This window comes from Prionailurus viverrinus, chromosome A3 (genome assembly GCF_022837055.1).
Source record: "Prionailurus viverrinus isolate Anna chromosome A3, UM_Priviv_1.0, whole genome shotgun sequence".
Classification (NCBI taxonomy): domain Eukaryota; kingdom Metazoa; phylum Chordata; class Mammalia; order Carnivora; family Felidae; genus Prionailurus; species Prionailurus viverrinus.
In genome coordinates, this window is record NC_062563.1 from 68,054,356 (window position 1) to 68,077,069 (window position 22,714).

At 41.5% G+C, this 22,714-nt stretch overlaps 1 protein-coding gene across 2 annotated transcripts in view; it reads left to right on the top strand.

Moving 5' to 3' along the window:
• The first annotated feature begins 1,105 nt into the window (after positions 1 to 1,105).
• Positions 1,106 to 22,714, top strand: part of PPP1R21 (protein phosphatase 1 regulatory subunit 21) — a 65,832-nt gene continuing 44,223 nt past the window's right edge. For both annotated transcript variants that reach the window (XM_047852683.1, XM_047852684.1), the window contains exons 1-7: positions 1,106 to 1,217; positions 10,723 to 10,791; positions 14,300 to 14,446; positions 16,452 to 16,553; positions 18,156 to 18,320; positions 18,498 to 18,556; positions 19,806 to 19,900. In XM_047852683.1, coding sequence (XP_047708639.1) covers positions 1,161 to 1,217; positions 10,723 to 10,791; positions 14,300 to 14,446; positions 16,452 to 16,553; positions 18,156 to 18,320; positions 18,498 to 18,556; positions 19,806 to 19,900 — 694 coding nt within the window. In that variant the 5' untranslated portion in view covers positions 1,106 to 1,160. The remainder of the gene's footprint in view (positions 1,218 to 10,722; positions 10,792 to 14,299; positions 14,447 to 16,451; positions 16,554 to 18,155; positions 18,321 to 18,497; positions 18,557 to 19,805; positions 19,901 to 22,714) is intronic.

The following is a 22,714-nucleotide window of genomic DNA, read 5'->3' on the forward strand; positions in this document are numbered from 1 at the left end:
TGCAATTTGCTAACACAGTATTTGGTCATGTTGACATACAGATTTATACAGACATAAACAGATCTAGGTCATTAGTTTTAACTGCTGTGTAGTAATTCATGACACTTATTTATTCCTCTATCAATTAACATTTTAATATTGCAATAAATGCAATGCCTAGAACAATATCGAATATATACTAGATCCTCCATTAGATCAATGGAGGCAAGCTTTTAATTAAAGAAAAGCGGCAAAAATACCTCACGCAGACTATTTTTTGCTTCAGTTCTCCAGTTATTTGTCGTTATCATCCACCCTATCTGCAGGAATGGCTGGGGTCATTCCCTAAAATTTCCTAATGCCTTTTTACCCAATTCACTGAAAAAGACTCTGATGTGGTGTGATCATGGGGACGGGGTGAGCGGATACAGTGGGTAGAGAGTGTTCACAAAGAAACTTCAATGTCAAAATATAAGCCAATGGTTTGTCTGGGCTGGAACAGGAGAGGGTGGCCGCAGCAAGCGTTTTAAGTCTGGGGGAGGTCTGACAGTTTACAATGCAAAGCATGTCTGGTGCTACCATGTCCGGATAAGGAGATAAAGGAACATAAAGGTCTTTCTCTCCAAGTACGTTCTGAAAGCTATAACCATCAAACGCCACACGGTTGCCATGAGAACCAGCAGGGGGAGGGGGGAGAGAAGATCCGCCAGAATTCTTGATGCACTTAGAATGTTTCTTCTTCCGGTCCTTTGCTCTTGGCAACCACCGCCTCTCTCCTCGGTCCCCCGCCCATTCTGTGGGCTCCCGTCATTCTCTTCCTTTTTTGATTCTTTCCTTCTCCATTCTAGGTCGCCATCTTGGGCCATGCGACAAGATGGCGCCCCCTGGTCGTAGAGGCAGAGCCCTGGCGCGCCAGCGAGCCTGCGCACGCACGTGCTCAGGCGCTGGAGGGTGGGGCGGGGACGCCCAGACGCTGCCCCGCCCCCCAGCAGTCGCCCCGCCCCTGGTCCCCATCCGCCTTCCTCCCACCCGGCGAACCCGGAAGTGGAGGAGGAGGCGCGGCGGCGGTGGCCGAACGGGCAGGCGCTGGCGGAGCCCAACTGGGGAGCGTGTCTGGGTTGGGGGCGGGGGGCGGGGCTGAGCGGCCTGGGCAGCCAGGCCCGGACGGGGCGGGGGAGGCCATGGCCTCCGCAGAGTTGCAGGGGAAGTACCAGAAGCTGGCTCAGGAGTACTCGAAGGTATCCATCGTGGGCGGGGAGTAGGGGGTCCCCGGCCCTGCGGCCTCGGGTTGCCTTGGCAGCTACTCGTCGGGACGGAGGGGAACGGCGAAGGGGACACGCTCGCTTGCCCCTCCTCTCCTCTGGCTTCTCTGTCCACCATTACCATGCCTCCACCTGCAGCTCCCAGGAGATGGGGCCGGGCCGCGTCTCGGTCCGTGTGCGTTTCTGCGGGAAGGAGCAGGAGTTTGATTCTTGCTTCTCACCAAACTAGCGGGCTTGGGACTGGGGTGTCAGATTCCTGGCTTCTGCCTTTGGAGCTAGTCGGGAGGGGAAGGGAAGGGTAAGGACCAACCCCTCCACTGCTGCTTCCTCAATCTTCCCAGCCCAGTGATGGGAAAGATCAAGCTTTCTTCCTTCTCACAGAGATGAGATGAAGATAAAAGAGATTTATGTGTCCCCACTCAATTCGGGAGGGTGAAAAGAGCCATTCGTGTAAACTGTCTCACTGGGGATGGGTGGTTACGAATGTATTCAGTGCATTGGCAAGATGTTGTCTGGAGATGATTTTGAAAGCTTGAGTGCTAGGGCTGTGTCCTTTTCTCTTTCTTTTCCCTCGGTCACCTGGAGTGGGGCAGAGTACCCGGGTGCTCAATACATGCTGAATTAAGCAAACTAGGGACCTGCCCCTTTGTCGTATTTATGGCACCCGTCTTTAAATGATGGAACCCTTTCCTTGGAAAAGGGTGGTGCTGCTTCTAAGGTGTTGCTGCCCTAAGAATATTCTAATGAAGTTATAAAAGAATCTCACATCTTCAGAAATTGATTTAGCATTCATTAAGCTTAGTTTTCTGTGACCTTTTATCATGGGGGCAATGGGAAGACTTAGCCCCCTGTTTACAATTTGGAGAAACGGACGCATTATATCCTTAGGATTTCATTTAACAAATCCTCAGCAAGGTGAAATGAAATATTGTTTGAAAAATAAAAGCTGTGCCTAAACATACACACCTCTTTTCACCATCAAATGGGAGTCTTTTGAGATATGATACTTATTCATTGATGCTACCTCGGGCAAAACTTCTTGCATTTCCATTTGAATTGGTCTTAAGAGCCTGTAGCACAATGTCAGTGATGGCAAGTTTTCAACCTTTGAGGGAATATTTTCTTGTTTGAAAGGGTCAGAAGTTGTTTGAAACATCCATATGATGAAGAAGGTCAGTGAAGAAGGGTACTCAAACTTGGCTCTACTATTTGTGGGTGAAAATGTTTTATGAATATAAAGGGGACTGATTTTCTTCTCCAGGGAGTAAACAATCTCAGAAGACAATTCCAGATGGCAAAAGAGAGTTCTAAAAATGTCTTAAGCAGTGACTGCATTGCCGAAATAATTACATAGCCTCCCCAAAGTATTACGAACTTGGAAGATTTTATTTGTTTGGATATAGATGCTCTTTCATTTAACAGACATTTATTATGTGCTTTCTGTGAATGGCCTGCCATGGTCTGTTGAGTGAGGCAGAGTTCCAGTTTAAGGAGCACCCTTTAATAGGATGTTCCAACATTGTACATCCTTATGATACAGTATGACAAGTGTTGGTTCAGTGGGAGCACAGAAGAGATGGAGGGTAAGGGTTGAAGAAGTTAACTGGGAAGTAGGGAAGAGGGAGGGTTGGTAGCATCCCAGGCAAAGGGAAAGGGCTATGTTTGCAGACACAAAAGCACATTAAGATACATGGCAAGACTGGTGAAATATAGTTGGAGAGTTAATTTGGACCTGATCATAAAGGGTTGTGGATGTTAAATATGTTTGAACTTTATCTTTTGAGTAATGTCAAAGGTTTTTAATCAGGGTAATGATGTTACTTTTAGGAGGGGAACTGGTAACTATGTGGAGGATGAATTGAAAGGGAAATATTGGTGAAAAGAAGACCAGACTGTAGGCTGTTGGAATAGTTTTGAGGAGTGTAATACAGGCTTGAATCAAACTAGTGACTGTTGAGGTGGAGAGGAGGACCTAGATTTAGGAATTATGATTAAAGTACCTTTTCACTTAGCTTTTTTTTAGTGCTTTGTTGGTACATAGCACTAAATTTATGAAGAATGTAGAGTGTAGGAGGCACTCATCGTGGTCTCATTGATTCTGTGGGATGTGGTGAGTGAGGGGAGACTGAGAGTTGACCCTGCTGTTCTGAGGTGAGGGGATATGACTGCTACTGACGGATGCCACTGGCAGGAAGTTGAGGCAGTTTGGAGTAAAGGGGTGTATTAAAGGTTAGATGCAATTATAGAATTTTAAGGTCGGCAGGCACATTAAAGTTCTCTTGTTCACATAGGAGCTTGAGCTGTTGGAGTAACTGCTGAAAATTTCTAGTGGAGATGGACTGGCTAAAAGTCAGGACAATGGCCAGAGCTTATGGAATAGTTCCTATGAAGACAATAGTTGAACTGCAAGAGTTAATCAGGGTGGAACACTTTAGGTAGACTCTTTGGGGAACATGAGTGGGAAGCATGTGAAAGGAGGGGATGCTAAGGAGACTCTAAGGACGTCTGCCAGACTTGAGGTTATTTATCTCCCCAATTAGGCTAGACCATTTTTCATCTTTTTAATTGCAATGTGATGGAAATTTCAGAACGTAAGAGAACAGAGGTTGGTCAAAAGATTGCATGTGTTTTTATTCTCTGTCAATTCTAGTGCCAAGCAATTCCTAGGTAAGATCTATGCCACCTTCAGCTCTGAGCCTGTGGAAGGGGCTTTCTGCCTTTTATTACCTTCTCTGGTGCAGACATTGTGGGCTAATGTTGAAATCCAGTTATGTCTTTTTCCTTATTTAGGATACGAAGACAAAAGATTTCCTCATAAACAGTAGAAGGAGGCTACAAAGCAAGAGAGCAAGCATGATCCCTAAACCAAGGACATTTGCAGAATCTCTTTGTTTTGATTTAATGCAGGTCTCAGCCTGTTTTCCAGGAAGGGGCCCATTTCTTTCTGGGAACTGCGGTCATGTATTTTTCCCTCCCAAGAAGGAAAAAAATGGTCTGAGGAGCTCCCATTAAGGAAACTGAAAGTTTAGTTAGATAAAAGATGGACCATGGGAGGCCAAAGCAGATGAGAATTTCTGAGGCTGATTGCTAAAATATTGAGTGTTAATGGAAAGGGCAGTGAATGTAGAGATTAAGACCCTAGTTGTTTGGGCAATTAGGAGGTTATTGGAGGCTTTTGAAATTTCAGGTTTAATAAAGTTCAGGGGAGGGAAAAGGTGTAGGTAACCGAATTTTAGAGGTTTATGGAGTTAATTGGTAAGAGATACAAGCTACTTCTTTAAGATGTGAGGGAAAGCTAATCAAGGCCTCAGTTACTACATTGTAGATTAAGAATCAAAGATCATTTCTTACATGGTGTCTCTTCCACAGCTTGGTCTGCTGCTGCTTTTTTTTTTTTTTTTTAATGTTTTATTATTTATTTTTGAGAGAGAGACAGTGTGCTAGCAGGGGAGGGGCAGAGAGAGAGGGAGACACAGAATCCGAAGCAGGCTCCAGGCTCCGAACCGTCAACACAGAGCCCTATGTGGGGCTCAAACTCACGAATCATGAGATCATGACCTGAGCTAAAGTCGGATGCTTAACTGACTGAGTCACCCAGGCGCCCCATTCTTCTTTTTTTTTTTTTTTTAAGTTTATTTATTTATTTTGAGAGAGAGATTTAGAGTGTAAGCAGGGGATGGGCAGAGAGAGAGCATGGGAGAGAGAGAATCCCAAGCAGGCTCCACACTGTCAGTGCAGAGCCCAACTCGAGACTTGAACTCATGAGCTGTGAGATCATGACCTGAGCTAAAATCAGGAGTTGGACAATTAACTGAGTGAGCCACCCAGGTGCCCTGGCCTGGTCTGCTTCTGATGCTCAGGTATACCTCATAGAGAAGAGAGGCTTAGAGCACTGAGTCCTGGCTCTGTTGGTTTCAGCCTGCTTTCTTTGTAGGAGCTCCTGTATCCCTGCCTGGCATCATGTTATGTGTATAAGCATGGTTTCAAGTTCTGGTTTCTCAATGTATGTTTCACTCTGGGTTAGTGTCTTTCCAAGTGTGGCCCCAGCATCATCAGCGTCTGGGAATGAGTTAGAATTATAAATTCTCAGGTCCACCTGGGACTTACTGAATCTAAAACTGGTGGTTAAACCCAGCAATCTGTGGGTAAAAACCTGTGCAATGATATTGATGCACACCAAAGTTTGAGAACCATTGCTCAAGGAATGGTATCAGTATTAGCTCTTCCTCAGTTAATCTTTTTGAAGTTCTTTTTGAGGCAGTAAAAACCATTGGGAAAGTCAGACATCCATGATTTCTCTTAACAGTTTACTTTGCAGTTGGTGCTACTTTTAGTTATGAAAGAGATTGCCTTTGGGAGCTTTTTAGATTTACACTCTTAGGAAAGAGCTATTCATATTGGTGAAGGGTCAGTTTTGATTTGGCATGTTTGGTTGGAGCTTGGTGGAACCTGATTAATTGCCCCTTGCTGTAAGAGAAATCAACTCAGGAGCTGGATTAAAAATGAGTATATTTGGATTAAAATCTAGTATCAGTTTTATTTTTTTGTTTTTGTTTTTTGCCCTCATGTGTAGGGTTCACTAGTGAAGTTTGACTGGAAAATAGCATTGTTCAGTGCTATCTAATGGAACTTTCTATAAGAATGAAATGTTCTGTATTTATGCTGTCCAGTAGGGTAACCGCTAGCCATATGGGGCTATTAAACATTTTCAATGTGGCTAGTACAACTAAGAAACAGAATGTTAGGTTTTATTTATTTATTATTACTTTTTTAAGTATTTATTTTGAGGGAGAGAGGTAGAATCCCAAGCAGGCTCTGTGCTGTCAGCTCAGAGCCTGATGTGGAGCTTGATCTCACAAACCATCGTGAGACCTGAGCTAATATTAAGAGTTGGATACCTGAGGGGCGCCTGGGTGGCGCAGTCGGTTAAGCATCCGACTTCAGCCAGGTCACGATCTCGTGGTCCGGGAGTTCGAGCCCCGCGTCGGGCTCTGGGCTGATGGCTCAGAGCCTGGAGCCTGTTTCCAATTCTGTGTCTCCCTCTCTCTCTGCCCCTCCCCCGTTCATGCTCTATCTCTCTCTGTCCCAAAAATAAATAAACGTTGAAAAAAAAAATTTAAAAAAAAAAAAAAAAAAAAAAGAGTTGGATACCTGAGCCACCCAGGTGCCCTGAAAGAGAGAATCATAAGCAGACTCCACACTCAGTGCAGAGCCCAACGTGGTACTCAATCCTGAGACCCTGGGATCGTGACCTAAGCTGAATTCAAGAGTTGGATGCTTAACCAGCTAAGCCACTGAGGTGCCCCTGTTAGATTTTATTTAAATTCAATTAGGCACATGTGGCTTTTGGCCACCCTGTGAGAAAGTGCTAGTTTAACCCCTAGATGAGTGCATCACAAACACAGAATGTCTCTGACTCACCTGAAGACCTTGTTGAACTCCAGATTCTGATTCAGTAGGTCTGGGGCGGGGCCTAAGAATCTGCTCCCAAGTGATGCTATTGTAACTGTCTGCAGACCACATTTTGAATAGTAAGGCCTTAGAAAAGCCAGGGGTGTCTTACTCTTCCTCTTTAGTCCAACTGATTTACTTTTCTAGTCACTGGTGAGGCAGCTAGATCGCAGGATTTAGGGGTGGGATTTGTTCTAATGAGTTTCCTTTCATAGGAGCAGGAGCAGAAGGGTTCCATTTGAGGGCAAGTCTGAGAGAAGAAGGTTTTTTTCCTGCCTCAGTGACAATAACTCCAGCCACCACTACCTGGTATTGTATAGCCTACAGGTATTTTATCCCCTTCCAAGGGGGAAGAACAAGTAAGTAGGTAGACCAAGTGAGATTGCCAGCACTTTGGAATACTTAAAATGTTGGGACTGGAAGGAATTTTAGGGATCATCCAGACCAAAGATTCTGAAGCTGGGATCTGCAGGTGACTTCAGTATTTTGAAGTTTTGAATCCAGGCTTTGGTGAGGCTTAGGGATGGGCTTAGGGTTGTATGTTGCAACATTACATTGTAATGAAGGGCAGCTATATGTTTATTAGTTTGTTTTATAGGGTTGTAAAACATGTAAAATGTCAAAATGTTCCTGGTATGAAATAATTAAGTGATTCTAACACAGGAGATTGTTGAGGATTAGATGAGAAAATGTGTATGTGTGATTCATCTCTCTTTCCCCACAAACTCTTCCAACAGTTTGTTCTTGGACATAGTAAATCCCTAACCTTGGGCCAGGTATCCTATCCCAGATTGTCAAAGTGGCAGGAGAGAGATCATAGTTGACTTACTACCACTTTCTCTCTCTCTCTCTCTAGAGAAATAGCTTTGTGATAAGCTTGACTGAAGCTGGGCTGTTCCAGAACCAGAGTTACATAGAGTAGTCTGCATAGTGGTGTTTAGGGAGTTAGGCTCAGGGCTTTTGAGGATTCTTGGTGTCCAGTAGGACCATATGGTTGAAGTCATTTGGAGAATTGTCAGAGACGTACTGTTAAAATAAGGACAGCTTTATAGATGTATAATGTATTACATTCAAACACCTTTTGTATACAGTATTTAATTTGATTAATTAACTAAAAATTGATGGATTGCCTTCTCTATCAATGGTATTGATCTTTCATTGTAGGCAGGAAATACAGGGAAGCATGCTGTAGTCTACCATGAATGATAGTTTGGTGACACTTGGGAGATGAGTACAGAAGTTAAACATAAATTAGTAAATGTAAAATTTACTACTTTAAAAAGTAAAATTAAAACTGAGCAGTTTAATAAGAGATGTCATTGCCATCTTTTGGCTATGTGGGTTTGAGAGTATTTATTGAGTTCTGTTACCTAGGTAGCACATATCCAAGAGTGTGTTGATACTGCTGCACAAGGAAAATACTACATGATGGAAGTCAATATTAAAGTCATACCTCTTTTTTCTGAACTTCTAGTGCAGGGGTGCCCCAACTTTTTCTGTACAGAGACTAATGGTAACTATATAAGGCTTAGGGCCATACATTTTCTGTTGCAACTACTCGTCCCTGTCATTGTAGCTCAAAAGTAACCCATAGACAATACACAAATGATTGTGTTTCTGTTCCAGTAAAACTTTAAATTAGGTAGCAGGCCAGTATGGCCCACAGGCCTTAGTTTGCCAATCCTTCTTGTAAGGAAGTGAAGTTCTAGTAAGTCCTGCTAGTTATCTTTCATTGAGCCTTTTAAGTTGTAAGCTCTTTGCAGACCACTTCTTTCCACCATATCATTTAGCACAATGCCTTATACCAGGCAAGCTTTCATAAATGTTATCTGTTATCCTTCTGATTCATTCTAGTAATAAGAGTTCTGTTTTGGGGCTCTTGGGTGGCTCAGTCGGTTAAATATCTGACTTTGGCTCATGTTGTGATCTCATGATTTGTGGGTTCGAGCCCCATGTCGGGCTCTGTGCTGACGACTCAGAGCCTGCAGCCTGCTTCAGATTCTGCGTCTCCGTCTCTCTCTGCCCCTGCCCTGCTTGCAGTCCCTCAAAAATAAGTAAACATTAAAAAAAAAAATTTTCTGTTTCCATTTGTGGGGACTTTTAAGATTTAGAAAGTGTTTTCATGTAAGTTTCTTTTTCTGGTTCTCACAACAACGTCAGAAGAAAGAAGATAGGGTAGCTGTATTCACCCATGTTATAGACCATTTAACTGAGATTCAGAATGGTTAAGTGAATTTTTCAAGTTTGTATTGTCTACTGATTGGCAGAGCAAGATTTGGGCCTTCTTTCTGTCGTGGTAGTGAACTGTATCTTTAACTTTCTAAAAATAGAAAAGCTTATTTTTTTAAATCTGCATTTTGCTCAAGCTGTTGAATATCCTGTAGTATTCCTGCTTTTCTTCTTGAATTCTTAGCTAAATTTTCTAATGAGTTTCACATACTCAGTTTAAGATTTAGTATTCAGATATTCCTTTTTTTTTTTTTTTTTGGCGCAGAGAAGGGTCATTTCTGTTCTCAGGAGACAGATCTGAGTTATGTAGAAGCAGATTTTTTTTAAGCGCACAGATAAAATCATCCCATGCGTTCTTTTTCTCAGAGAAAGTCTTCCATTGTCTCCCTACTGTACCGTTAGATTATTAGTCTGTAAACCTTTTGCTTTGGCTACATTGGCCTTGTGTATTTATATCTACATGCTCAGCATTATCCTTGCTGAGAACTTTCTGTTTACTATAGAAGGAGATTTTGTCTTTTAAAACCCTGTAAGTGGTGGTTATATAGAGGTATACATAAGGAAAATTCATTTAGCTGCATAATTCTTGATTGGTTTGCTTTATTTAAAATACAGTTGGGGGCACCCAGGTGGCTCAGTTGGTTAAGCGCCTGACTTCAGCTCAGGTTATGATCTCATGGTCTGTGAGTTCAAGCTCCACATTTGAGTTGTGCTGACAGCTCAGAGCCTGGAGCCTGCCTCAGATTCTGTTTCCCTCTCTCTCTGCCCCTCCCCTGTTTGCACTCTGTCTCTCTCTCAAAAATAAACAAACATTAAAAAAATAAAAAAAAAATAAAACAGTTATACTTCAATTAAAAAAATAAAGCCAAGTCCTACCTCTTCAGAGACTCCCCCAACTTCTCCTGCCTACTTTTCTCATTTATATGTAGCTTTAGAAAATGGTAACCAATATTGTCTAATGGCATCATGATTCTGGAGTAAAAACTGCTGGGGTCTGAATCTCAGCATTGCTACTTAACTTCTCTGTACTTCAGTTTGCTCATCTGTAAAATGGGCATAATTATAGTACCTACTTCATAAGGTTGTAAGGATTAATGAAGTGATACATGTAAAGCATTTAGGACAGTGCCTGGTATATAATGAACTTTCAGATGTTAGCTGCTATTACTGACTTCTGGATTGAGTCTGCTTCTTAGTTGCTTTCATATACTACCTTAGCTGATGCCTTATTGCAGGAGTACCTATTGTGGGTGATGATATTTGCATGACTAATATTAGGCACAGTATCCTGCTGGGCATGTTTAATGCCCTACACTTTGATTTTCTGTAGGGTTTCATAAGTAGTCCGAATGTATGTATTTTACAAATGAATGTGTGCCAGAGGTTCAAGGAAAATGGCATACACAGTACCCTATTATTTATTGTATTACTTTCTATTAGTTTTAATATTAGTTTATTGTATTAATACTTAGTTTATTGTGTTTGTTGTTTTTTTTTTTTTAAAGAAATGACTTGGTTTTATAGAAAGAACCATGTACTGGGTGGAAGTCAAGAGAACTGGATTTTAGTCTCGATTTTGCCACTGATTGGTATTACATCATTGGGCAGCTCAGCCTCTGTGCCTTATCTGAGGAAATGACAGAATGATGATATCTACTATCCTCTTCTGGGAAAATATTTCTATTTTCATATATATGTGGGAAGATAGTTACTCAGTGTAATGATCCTGTGAAGTGATGGTAAATGATTTCCTTGCTATTACTTTATATTAAAAATTAATTATTGCTTCCTCTGTTTTCAGCTTCGGGCTCAGAATCAGGTCCTGAAAAAAGGTGTTGTGGATGAACAAGCGAATTCTGCTGCTTTAAAGGTAAGAAACCTGTTTCATATTTGTACTGTGAGCGTAAGTCATTGTTGGGCGATACTCAATGCAAGGAATTCAGCTGGTTTTCTGGTAAGGTCTCAACAATGGCACTGATTCACTAGGGATAGGAGAAGGTAATATAGTTTTTTGTATTTAACTTTCCTACTTGCTTAGGTAATGAACGTGATGCACTTTGATTTCCTTGCTAAAAAGTATAAAAAAGTATCATTTGACTTTATCTCATGCTTTCCCTTATACCTCATGGCCACTCTTTAGCTAAATTTATCTGAATTAATGGGGCTTCTTATATGTCTTCATCACTAGATAGCACTCTGAGGGGGTCTGTGTCCTATTCACATTTATATGCCCAGCATTCAGCAGATGGTTGTCCCCTAATAAATGGATTTGAAAGTGTGAACCATTTAGTCCATTGATCTTGCTTTTGGGTTGAGGTGTTTCATAGTAATAACCTCTGTAAATCAGGTTACTCTGAGTGATACATTTTATCATCAGCATCTTTGTTCACTGAGGGGAGAAATATAATAGGAGATGAAGGAATTTGTTTCTGCCTCATTCTAGTAGGCATGTCATAAATATTGCTTAGTGATATATATTTTTTAATTTTTTAATGTTTATTTATTTTTGAGAGAGATAGGGAGACAGAGTGCGAGCAGGGGAGGGGCAGAGAGAGAGGGAGACACAGAATCTGAAGCAGGCTCCAGGCTCTGAGCTGTCAGCACAGAGCCTGATATGGGCTTGAACTCACAGATTGCAGGATCATGACCTGAGCCAAAGTTGGATGCTCAACCAACTGAGCCACCCTGGGGCCCCTGATTAGTGATATTTTTAATTGAATAAATTAATTCTAGAATATAGATTTCTTCATGGCCTGTTTCAGTTAAATATACTGTCTATGTCATTCTTCACTCCCTTGCCTGATTTTTAGACAAAAGGTAATTAGGATTCCCTTTACTCTTATTTCTTCCTGGAGTAGCCTCCAACCAGTGACGTATCCTGGGTGGTTCCACGTGGGTAACCCAGAAATATGTACTTTTACTTATAGTGTTGGACCCTACTCTAGAGAATTCTGCCTTGAGAGTGCCCCGTCCTCAGGTGCTGTTGACTTAGTGCTGAGGCAGCTCAGAACACCGTACCCTTACTTCCGAAGCTGTCTGCGCCCAAGCCAAGATTAGTAAGCATGCGCTTTATAGTTAGGATTTGTTAGTCAAGTTATTATTTTGCCTAAATCATTGAAGAAGTGATCATTACCTCTCTTAAAGGTGTTTATTTATTTATTTATTTTAGGTTTTTAAATTTATTTTGAGAGAGAGAGAGTGCAGCAAAGAGAGAGGGAGAAGGAGAGAGAATTCCAAGCAGGATGTGCCCATCAGTAAGGACCCTGATGTGGGGCTCAGACTCATGAACCACGAGATCATGACCTGAGCCGGAGTAAGACGCTTAAATGACTGAGCCACCCAGGCTGCCTCTCTCTTAATGATGTTTAAAACTGGGGAAGATATTTCCTGGAGTGTCTTAATAGCCCACTCTGGCATATGACAGCATCCCATTGCTGGTTGTTTGGTTAACTCTACGATGGTGGCAGTGGTGGCGACATTGGTGATGGTGACTATTGAACTCTCACTGTGTAACAGGCATTGTGCCAAGCACATTACATCTGCTCTGTCAGTTAGTCTTCACGCAACTCTGTGAAGGCAGATAACATTATCATCATCTCCCATTGCAGAAACTAGGGTGTACAGAGAGGTTGAAATAGCTGTCTTTTGAAATTGATGATTGGTTAATGGAGTTGAAGCATTAGTCAGAGGTGATTAATTGTAAGGATGTAAAGAAATAACTGTTTTACTATTCATTGTAGTGGTCATTATAGTTATAGTAAGAATGGCAATTTGCTGGTTTGCTCAATGGGAATATTAGGATGTCTTCTGTTACAGCATGCTTTTGATAATATTGGGTTTGCCTCTTCAGTGAGTTGTTAGATACTGTCAGCATTCCTTGATTTGGATTTCTTTAATTTGAAATATATGATAATTTGGATATGGGCAGGTCTATGTTTACCATTAAACTGCAAGCAAAAATTAAGGGCTTACTGAGTAAGGGGCGCTTGGCTGGATCAGTTAGTAGAGCATACATACAGTCAGGAGTTCCATATCGTGATCATAGGGTCATGAGTTTGAGCCCCACATGGAGCATAGTTTACCTAAAAAAATAATTAAGGGCTTACTAACAATCAATAGAAAAGAAAAATTGTTTCTCTACTTAATGGAAACATTATTCTATCGCTCTGGCTGCTCTCAACATGCAAATAATGTCAGTAGGTTGCAGATACCAGACTTTGGTTTCTAGGTTGCTGTTGCAGTATACTTATATTAGTTTATCATTGAGCTTGACCTCATCTTAGCATTGCAGTGGTTTTTCAGTGAAAGTAATAAACCTACACATCTTGAAATATGCAGTAGTATTTGGTCATCTGTGTTCGATAACCAGTGAACACAAAGTTGTCAGAATGTCATAAGTAAAGTTAGTGAGAATAATATTTTTTTAAAAATAGAGTGAAGCTAAGTATTTCCCTAGCTTTCCATTTTCTTACCCCATTATAGTATAAACAGTTCAGAATGGGCAGCGAAATATATGTTGTTTAAAATACAGATTTTGTTTCTATTTTCACTTAAAACTTTAAAGTAATTGATGTAGGGCAAACAGCATCTAAAAATATTCTCATGTTAGGATAATACTGATTTTTGACCTGAGAAATCACAGTGTCTTGGAAAGACTTCATTTTGGCTGACTTAAATTCAGGACGGATTTATGGGGAAAAAAATGAATGCAAATAAATTGCTTCCCATTCTTACTGAAGGGCGTCATCAGTGAGTATGAAGTTCTCTCTCACATTTCAAGTTTATAAAATTGTAGCCTCAGGCTTTGTGCCTCCTCACTGCCAGACACATATGCAACAACATTATGGAACAACATACAGTTGTAGGTATTTTACTTTAAGTTGATGACTGTCTGTTACTTCAATATATACGCTTTATTTTTATTTTTATTTTTATTTTTTTTTTTTTTTTTTTAAATTTTTTTTTTTTCAACGTTTATTTATTTTTGGGACAGAGAGAGACAGAGCATGAAGGGGGGAGGGGCAGAGAGAGAGGGAGACACAGAATCGGAAACAGGCTCCAGGCTCTGAGCCATCAGCCCAGAGCCTGACGCGGGGCTCGAACTCACGGACCGCGAGATCATGACCTGGCTGAAGTCGGACGCTTAACCGACTGCGCCACCCAGGCGCCCCTATTTTTATTTTTAAATTTACTCGGTTTGGCCAAAAAAAGTGATTTTGTCACCAAATAGCTGAAAACATGGAACCGGCATGATAAACATACAACGTGAATTCCCTACAGCAAGAGGTTTTAATATTTTAGTGAAACAAAAATAATTTCATTATCTCTAAACCTTAAGGTGAAATTATAAGGAATGGTCTGTTTTCACATGGATGTAGGAACAACTGAAAATGAAGGATCAGTCATTGAGAAAACTGCAGCAAGAAATGGACAGTTTGACATTTCGAAATCTGCAGCTTGCCAAGAGGGTAGAACTACTTCAAGATGAATTGGCTGTAAGTGAACCCCGAGGCAAGAAAAACAAGGTAGGTCAAATACAAGCAAGTTAGTGAGACCTTGTCTGCGAGGTACAGACATCTACAGGCCATCTGGGTTTTAACAGAACACCTCATGTCCACTTTCCCTAATTTTCCATTATTATGGCTGGATGTCGGGTCAAGGAAGCAGACATTTGCTGTTTATATATATATTTATGTATATACTGGTCAAATTTACTGCTTTCAGTTACACTAAGTCGCTATTAACTCAAGGTAGGGCAAATCAAATGTGAGACTGTGTTAAAGTGTAACAGCTCATGTGAAAGTAGCAGTCGAAATACTCATTCCTTATGCTTATAAGTTTGCTGCAGATATTTCTTAGTATTTATTCTTAGGAGGCCAATTTAGGATTCTTGTGTGGTTATGTAAAAGTAAACTTTTTCCATTATGGTTTGTGTAGTGAGACAAGATTCTCATTGCCATGAGATGGGTGGTCTGGTACTTTGGAGCACTCTGTGACTAAGAAGTTGCATTTTTTTTGAAGAGTTGGGGCTAGTGATTGAATCTTTAAGTCTTGTGTGTATGTAGAGCGGCACCTGGCAAATGTATGGCTTGAGGCAGTAAGAGTAGAAGGATGGGAGGGAAGAAGAAGGCACACAGCAACTCTGAAGCAGTGTGGTGTGGAGGGAAGGGCACAGGCTTTGGAGTTAAGCCCATGCTTGAATTCTTCATCTGTCATTTTAGTCTTGCAACCTCAGTTTTCTTATCAGCAAAATGGGGATGGTACTCTCAGGTTTGTTGAGTAGTAAATGGGATTCTGTAAAGGTGGCTAGAACTGTTTTTGCCATATGATAGGCAATCAACAGAATTATACGTTAGTACCTTTCCATACACATTTCCTCTACATGAAAGAATTCTCTAGAGTGGTAATTTTCAAATAAATGGAGAACAGAAAGAGTGTAAGCAGCTATCTATTAGAATCACTTGGGAAATTTTGCCAAAATACGCATGCTCTGGAGATTCCTTGGGGAAGGAACAACCATATGTTGGTTGTTCAAACAGCCTCCCCAGGTTGGCGAGATCCCCTCCCAGGGATGTTTTCGCAGAAGTTTGGGTGTAACAATTCTGAATTAATGTTAATTAAAGCTTTCCAACTTGGGAAGCATTGTGACCCAGAATATGTCATTCGGCAGTCTTGCTTTGTGCGGCTCTTGTGTCCCAACATAATGGATATTTAATGTTTTATTTTTAATAAAGCTATTCCATTTTCAAAGGGCTTTCCAGTCATTGGCTCACATTGGATCAGTAAGTAACTTCATTTTAAGTGAGGAGTGAGGGCACAAGAAAGGCAGAGAAGGGTGGTGACTGATGTCTGAACACAGTTTCATTGTTAGGCTATCCCTGGAATAGTCTCAGCTCTTGTATTCCATGAAAACAAATGTTCATTATTGGCTTTCTTAAATAGTGCTATTCTTCTATGTAGAAAAAGTTAATATTAGTAAAAAAGGGAAAGGAAGGTGTTTTTGAGCTTTTTCCCTCCGTTTATTTATAATAGCTTTATTTTATATGGTTTTATATTTTTTTTAAAAATTAGATATTTATGTGAAATTTTGTATGAATTTGTCCTTGTGAATGCTGATTTATTACAATTTCTTAAAGGAGTTTAACAACTCAGACTCATGCAATTATTAAAACTGTCATTTCCCAAACCAAAAGATCAACTCGAAATGATGTTTTGTAGCATGTTTTTATTGCTAGCTTTCTGGGCCTGCTATGTCTCCCAATAGAACCACTCCCGGACTGATCTGCAAAGAATAGTGAACCTTATCTGTTCTTTATTCCCTTTATCTCCTTTTTAAGCTCTTATGCTTGTTTCAATATTTGCAGTTCCTAGGAAAAGTTAAGTGATGGATTGTATACCTTTTGCAGGATTGTTTGAGAATGGTGCACACATAGAAGAGACAAGCTACTAAGGTGATAGAGAATCTATGTACCTTAGGATGTTTCTCTAAAGGATGAAAGTTATGTGGACATAATTTATTCTTTCCATCAGAAAAGTGGAGAATCTTCTTCTCAGTTGAGTCAAGAGCAGAAGAGTGTCTTTGATGAAGATCTACAAAAGAAGATAGAAGAGAATGAACGGTTACATATACAAGTGAGAAAATCTTTCTGTTTTTCCAATGACTTAAAGATGGGTCGTATGATGGGGCGCCTGGTTGGCTCAGTCAGTTGAGCGTCTGACTTTGGCTCAGGTCATGATCTCACGGCCTGTGGGTTCGAGCCCCGCGTCTGATTCTGCGCTGACAGCTCGGAGCCTGGGGCCTGCTTCGGATTCTGCATCTCCCTCTCTCTTTGCCCCTCCCTTACTCACACCCTGTCTCTCTCTCTCTCTCTTTCTCTCTCTCTCTCTCTCTCTCTCTCAAAATAAACATAATTAAAGAAAAAGATGGCTCATATGATCTGGAATGTGGAAAAACCAATGCAGGACAGCACAGAGTGTTTTGTGTATGTATTTTAATGTCTCCTGTGGTTGTTACGTATATATGTCACTGTCATTCATTCGCTTCTTAAATCTCTTTCATATCTTAATCTGATGTGTGCTTTGAAGTACGCATTTATTTAAAGGACAGCAGAATAACTTTATAACTTGACAGTACAGTACTAAGCACTGTTCATTTTAGCTAGAAAATGATGAGATGGATCATTTAGATGAGGGCTTATCAAAAAGAAGTGTTTGTTTTAAGTTATTACCATTTAGTTGGTTTGTATCTGTTCACCTGTTGGTCTGTAAGGTCTGTTAGGGTACACACCATGTCATTTTTTATGCCTTTCTCCACGACACGGTCTCTCTCTGTCATGGCAGGCACTCATATATTTATGGAATGTTGAATAATCAGTGTTTGCCTCCCAACATTCAGCGTATTTTAAGAGTCATACTGTAATATATCCAGCTGTGCCTCCTGAATTTTTTGTGAAATGGTGAGCATAGTGAAATGGTGGAAAATAAATATGCGTTTATTGCGGTCTTTTTGCAAATGTTAACAAAATGAGCTTTTGATCTTATTAAGGAAAGGAGTTTTACCTGTTTTAGGAATAGCAGCTATTTGAATTTGGATTTTTTAATTGTGGAAGTTAGCGTAGCAGAAAAGTTATACCCTGGTCAGTTGAATTCTCTCTGTGTGCCAGAAGTTGTTTGAAAGAAATCCATGAGATTGAGAGGGAGGAGGTATAGGCTTTGGCATGGATCTCCTGTGTTCACATCTCGTTTCTACATTTGACAAGTTATGTAGACCCTTGAAGCTTTGGTTTCCGCAAGTGTAAAGGAGAGATAACAGCACTACCCCTGACCTACTGTGAGGATCTTGTGAGATCATGCCTGTGCGGGGTTTTTTTTTTTTTTTTTTTAATTTTTTTTTTTCAACGTTTTTTGATTTATTTTTGGGACAGAGAGAGACAGAGCATGAACGGGGGAGGGGCAGAGAGAGAGGGAGACACAGAATCGGAAACAGGCTCCAGGCTCTGAGCCATCAGCCCAGAGCCCGACGCGGGGCTCGAACCCACGGACCGCGAGATCGTGACCTGGCTGAAGTCGGACGCTTAACCGACTGCGCCACCCAGGCGCCCCTGTGCGGGTTTTGCATAGTGAGCATATGCAATGGGTGGAAATTGCTCCATGAATAGTCACTGCTGTTATTTTCCTCTTCATTTGTACATATTAGGATATCGTGAAAATATAAAAATGATCTTTTTTGTTCAGTTTTTTGAAGCTGATGAGCAGCACAAGCATGTGGAAGCAGAGCTGAGGAGTCGACTGGCCACCCTGGAGATGGAGGCGGCCCAGCACCAAGCCGTGGTTGATGGCTTGACGCGGAAGTACATGGAAACGATTGAGAAACTGCAGAATGACAAGGCCAAACTAGAAGTAAGCCCCACTGTTGGTGAGAGCACATTAAGAGATAGTCAAGACTCTTGTAAATCTGTGCACTTGACGGAACGCAGAGTTAGTCATTCAAGGGGAGGCGCTTGCCTGCAGTGTCCCCTAAGTGTGCTCTCATCTATAGCCTGAGCCATCTGCTTTTCTTTTTCTTCTAAAATTCAGGTAAAATCTCAGACTCTAGAAAAGGAGGCCAAGGAATGTCGGCTTCGAACAGAAGAATGGTATGTGGAAACGTGAATTCCAAGGGGCCCTGAAGTAAGAATCAGAAGACCTGAGTTTTGGTTTAGCAACTCTTTTCTCTCAATTTTCTCACATTTGAAGTGAGCTGGGAATAGGCCATCTCCGGGGTCCTCCTCAGTTCTGTTCTCTCCGGGGCCTTATGCACTCTCGGTGGAGTGGCTTGTGCATTAGTCCTCAGCCTGTGCAGATGTTTGCTGCCCTGGCCGATCGCGTTCTGGGGCTCCTGTACTGAGGACTGGGTGCTTTCTGTTTCAGACTGCGCTGAAGAGAGAGCCTTCTGATAACCCCAGGGAGGAAAACTGACTCCTTATCACTATGCCAACCTTTTAATGGTACATTTTGAATAAAAGAGAGGTTATATGATCTAATTTGGAGATACCTAAATCTTAAAATTTGATGAAGTGATGGGTGGTAAAAGCATACTCCAGTATTTATTTGATGAATGACATAATATTTTAGGTTTTTACAGAATCAGTCAACGTGTATTTCTTCAATTTAGTTGCATTGGTGGAATTATATGCATGGTTTAGATGTATACCTATACTCATAATTGAATCAAAACCAGAGAAATTATCAGATTTTGAGCCCAAGGGGAAGACGAATCTGATAGAATACTTAAAAAAGAACTTTACTGTAATACTTGAACAAACATTTATGTGCCATAAAGAGAAAATTTGTGATTTTGAAATGGCTCTAAGATTACTTTGCACTTGGGGAAATAAACTGATAAGATTGTATTAGATACTGGGACTATGATAAATTCTGACAGTCTTCAACGTCATTCAACAGAAGTCTCAAGGGCTTCAGAATTGAGGCTTAGTATTTTTCTTATCTTCATCTTTTTTTTTTTTTTTAATTTTTTTTTCAACGTTTATTTATTTTTTTGGGACAGAGAGAGACAGAGCATGAACGGGGGAGGGGCAGAGAGAGAGGGAGACACAGAATCGGAAACAGGCTCCAGGCTCTGAGCCATCAGCCCAGAGCCCGACGCGGGGCTCGAACTCCCGGACCGCGAGATCGTGACCTGGCTGAAGTCGGACACTTAACCGACTGCGCCACCCAGGCGCCCCATCTTATCTTCATCTTTTAATAACTGTCTACCACCAAGCATTTCCCAGTGTCAGGCACAATTCTCTGAAAACCTGATACCAGCTGTTGTGGTAACAAGGAAGTGAGGATCCACTGTCTAACTGGCAATAATGTGGTTTTGTATTTTTTTTTTTCTTTCAGTCAATTACAGTTAAAGAACCTTCATGAAGATTTGTCAGGTAGATTAGAGGAGTCCTTATCAATCATCAGTGAAAAAGTACCTTTTAATGATACAAGTAGGTATTAATGTACAGTTTTTCTTTATGTGCAACTTTGAACCTGTCTATAGTAATGAACTAATTAAAATCATTTTTAATCTATGTGGCAAAAAACTTCATTGGCTCAACACAAGATTGCTTTCTTTTTGTTTTTTTTGATCAGCTTTGGCCCTCATGTTTCATAGGGAGACTGACTCTAAAGTTGGCCTTCTTGGAAAAACCTCAAATCCACATTTTTTAATTGCACATATTTAGCATATCCCAAGGTAAAAACCATCCTACACATAAAATACCTGAAAATTTGTATAAGAAAAGTTGCTCGTGGTGGGGGGAGTGGGGGAAGGGCAGTGGGCGATGGATCTTCTCAGCCTCGTATCTCCTGCTCAGTGATACAGAGCTGAGTTGAGTAAGTCCTGCTTCCTCTTCATCCTGAGAATGGTCTGGTAATTTACATAGCCATATCAAGAAAAATAACTTTTTTAAAAAAAGAAAATCAACTTACATGTATAATAGGTACCAATTTTGTAACATTTAGATAATTAAATCAGAACCTTGAAAACGAAGAATCTATTTTATTTAATTGCTTGGGATTTTGAAGCCTATATTCAATTAAGTACAGATTTCCCTTCTTACAATTACATGATTGAAATTTTTTACTTCCCCTAAATTTTTCTTCTGGAAGAACTAAGAAAAGAGGAAACAAAAGACACCAAAAAACCCCAGCAGTTTGATCTAACACTAAAATCAGCGTATGTCATTATTATATCAGAAACCTAAGGTCCTCTGAAAACAACACCTGTTTCTAGTTTCTACATTAATGTGAATAGTGCTAGCATACTTTGATCCCCTAGACTTGAAATCTTGGTATTTCATTTTCCCTTTAATCCTTGTATCAATTTGTCATCAGGTTCTAATAATTTCCTTCTGGATCTCTTTTTAAAAATTTTTCCAATACTAGTTGTCACCCTACCTACTTTAGATCCTTACCATGTCACTGTGGGTTACTTCTTTGAGTTCTGAAATATTTAGAGATCATTTGCTGAGTGCCTAGGTGGGTAGGGAGCACAAGGGATACAAAAATCTCTAAGAAATCTCAGGGTACCCTGAAGGAACTTGTAGTTCAGAAGGGGAGAGATAATGTATAGAAATGTCTAGAAGTGTCTAGAAATGTATAGAAAAGACTCTTGGGGTTTCCGAGGAAGGACAGATTACTGCTAGAGGGTTGTTTGGGGAAGTCTTTTGGAGGAAGTGTGTTTTGAACTGGGCCTGAGTAGGTTTTTTTTGGGCTGAAATGCAGGAGAACCAGCCAGGGGATTGAGTGGAGTGTAGTATGTGGGACAAAAGGTGCCATCACAGTCTGATGAGCAGTAATTAGTTAAGTGTGACTGGGAGGTGGGGGCAGTTACGGGTGAGTTCTGAAAGGCTGAGAGGGGCCGGACCCAAGGAGTTGGGACGTAATTCACGAGACAGTGGAGGTGTTTAAGCTTTTGAATGTCACAGTGAGATCTGTGGTCTCACAGAGTTGGTCTGGCAAGGGTGTAGACTACCCTGGAATGGGCAAGGGGCCAAGACTACTGTGATGCTAGTCTTGGTGTCCTGTTATGGAGGCTGGGGCCTGAGTTGTCAGGGTGATAGATGCAGGCAGGCAGGGGAGTGTGAAGAAGCAGTGTGGGGGAAAGATGTGGCACTGTTGACAGAAATCAAAGAGGCAGGTGAGAGGCAGGTTTATGGAGGAGGGGGGTGGCGAGCTTAACTTTGTTGTTTAATATTCTGGCAGATCAGCGTATGTCTAGCTGTCTATTGGTGTATGCATTTCTAATAAAAGCCCAGACCTCGGAGAGAGACTGAAGTTGACCCTGGGGGGATGAATGGGCTTTGAGAATGTTGGGAATGAGGGGTATAAAGTGCAGAGAGGCCCGTGTAGTACCCTTGAAGAGCTGTGATCAGGAAGGAGAGAGGCTGGAGTGGAGATGATGGCGAACTGGGGAAATGTGGTGCCATGGGAGGTGGGGAAGGGAGTGTTCAGCCCGGTGGTGCTGGGCAGCAGTTCTAAGTTGTAGCATTGCTGCAGGGAGCTCAGAGAGGGTGATGGACAGTAAAGGTAGGGAGCTCAGAGAGGGTGATGGACAGTAAAGGCAGGGAGCTCAGAGAGGGTGATGGACAGTAAAGGCAGGGAGCTCAGAGAGGGTGATGGACAGTAAAGGCAGCTGCTTTGGTGACTTGGAGAGGAATGTTTTTACACAGGATAGAGGTGGATACCAGACAGCTGGCAGAGGGTTAGAGGTGAATGGGTGCTGAGGAAATAGGCAGACATGAGGAAGACATGCTGTTCTTTGAGCAGGGGGAATGAAGGAGATGGAAAAGGTTGGGAGTAAAAGAGAAGGCGTTGTATGCAGGGGATGGGTAAGGGCAGAGGACTCAGTATGATAGAGGTAAAGGGGAACAAGTTACTATGGGGATAGAGTTTAAAAAGCTGCAACAAATGCTTTTTTTGAAGGTAATTTTGAAGAAGTAGGGAGGAGAGGGGGTGGTTGATGGACGAGGCCGTGAGGAGTCAGAAGGAGCTATTGCTGGGGACCCAGGGGGAGGGTTGGCTGAGGACAGGATATGTGATGCCATGGACTCTGAGGTGGAGGGTAGGGAACATAGGAACCCTTTGGTCTTCGGCCCTGGTCTTCCTGGTGTGTAGGGGGAGGCCATCCCATCCGTGGGGCAGAGGATGAGACAGGGAATGGTGTTTGAGGCTTAAAATGGAAAAGGTTTGGAACAGATGCCTTGGGAAGGGACACAGCAATGAAGTCATGGATTGCAGAGTATCACTGAGGCCCCCTT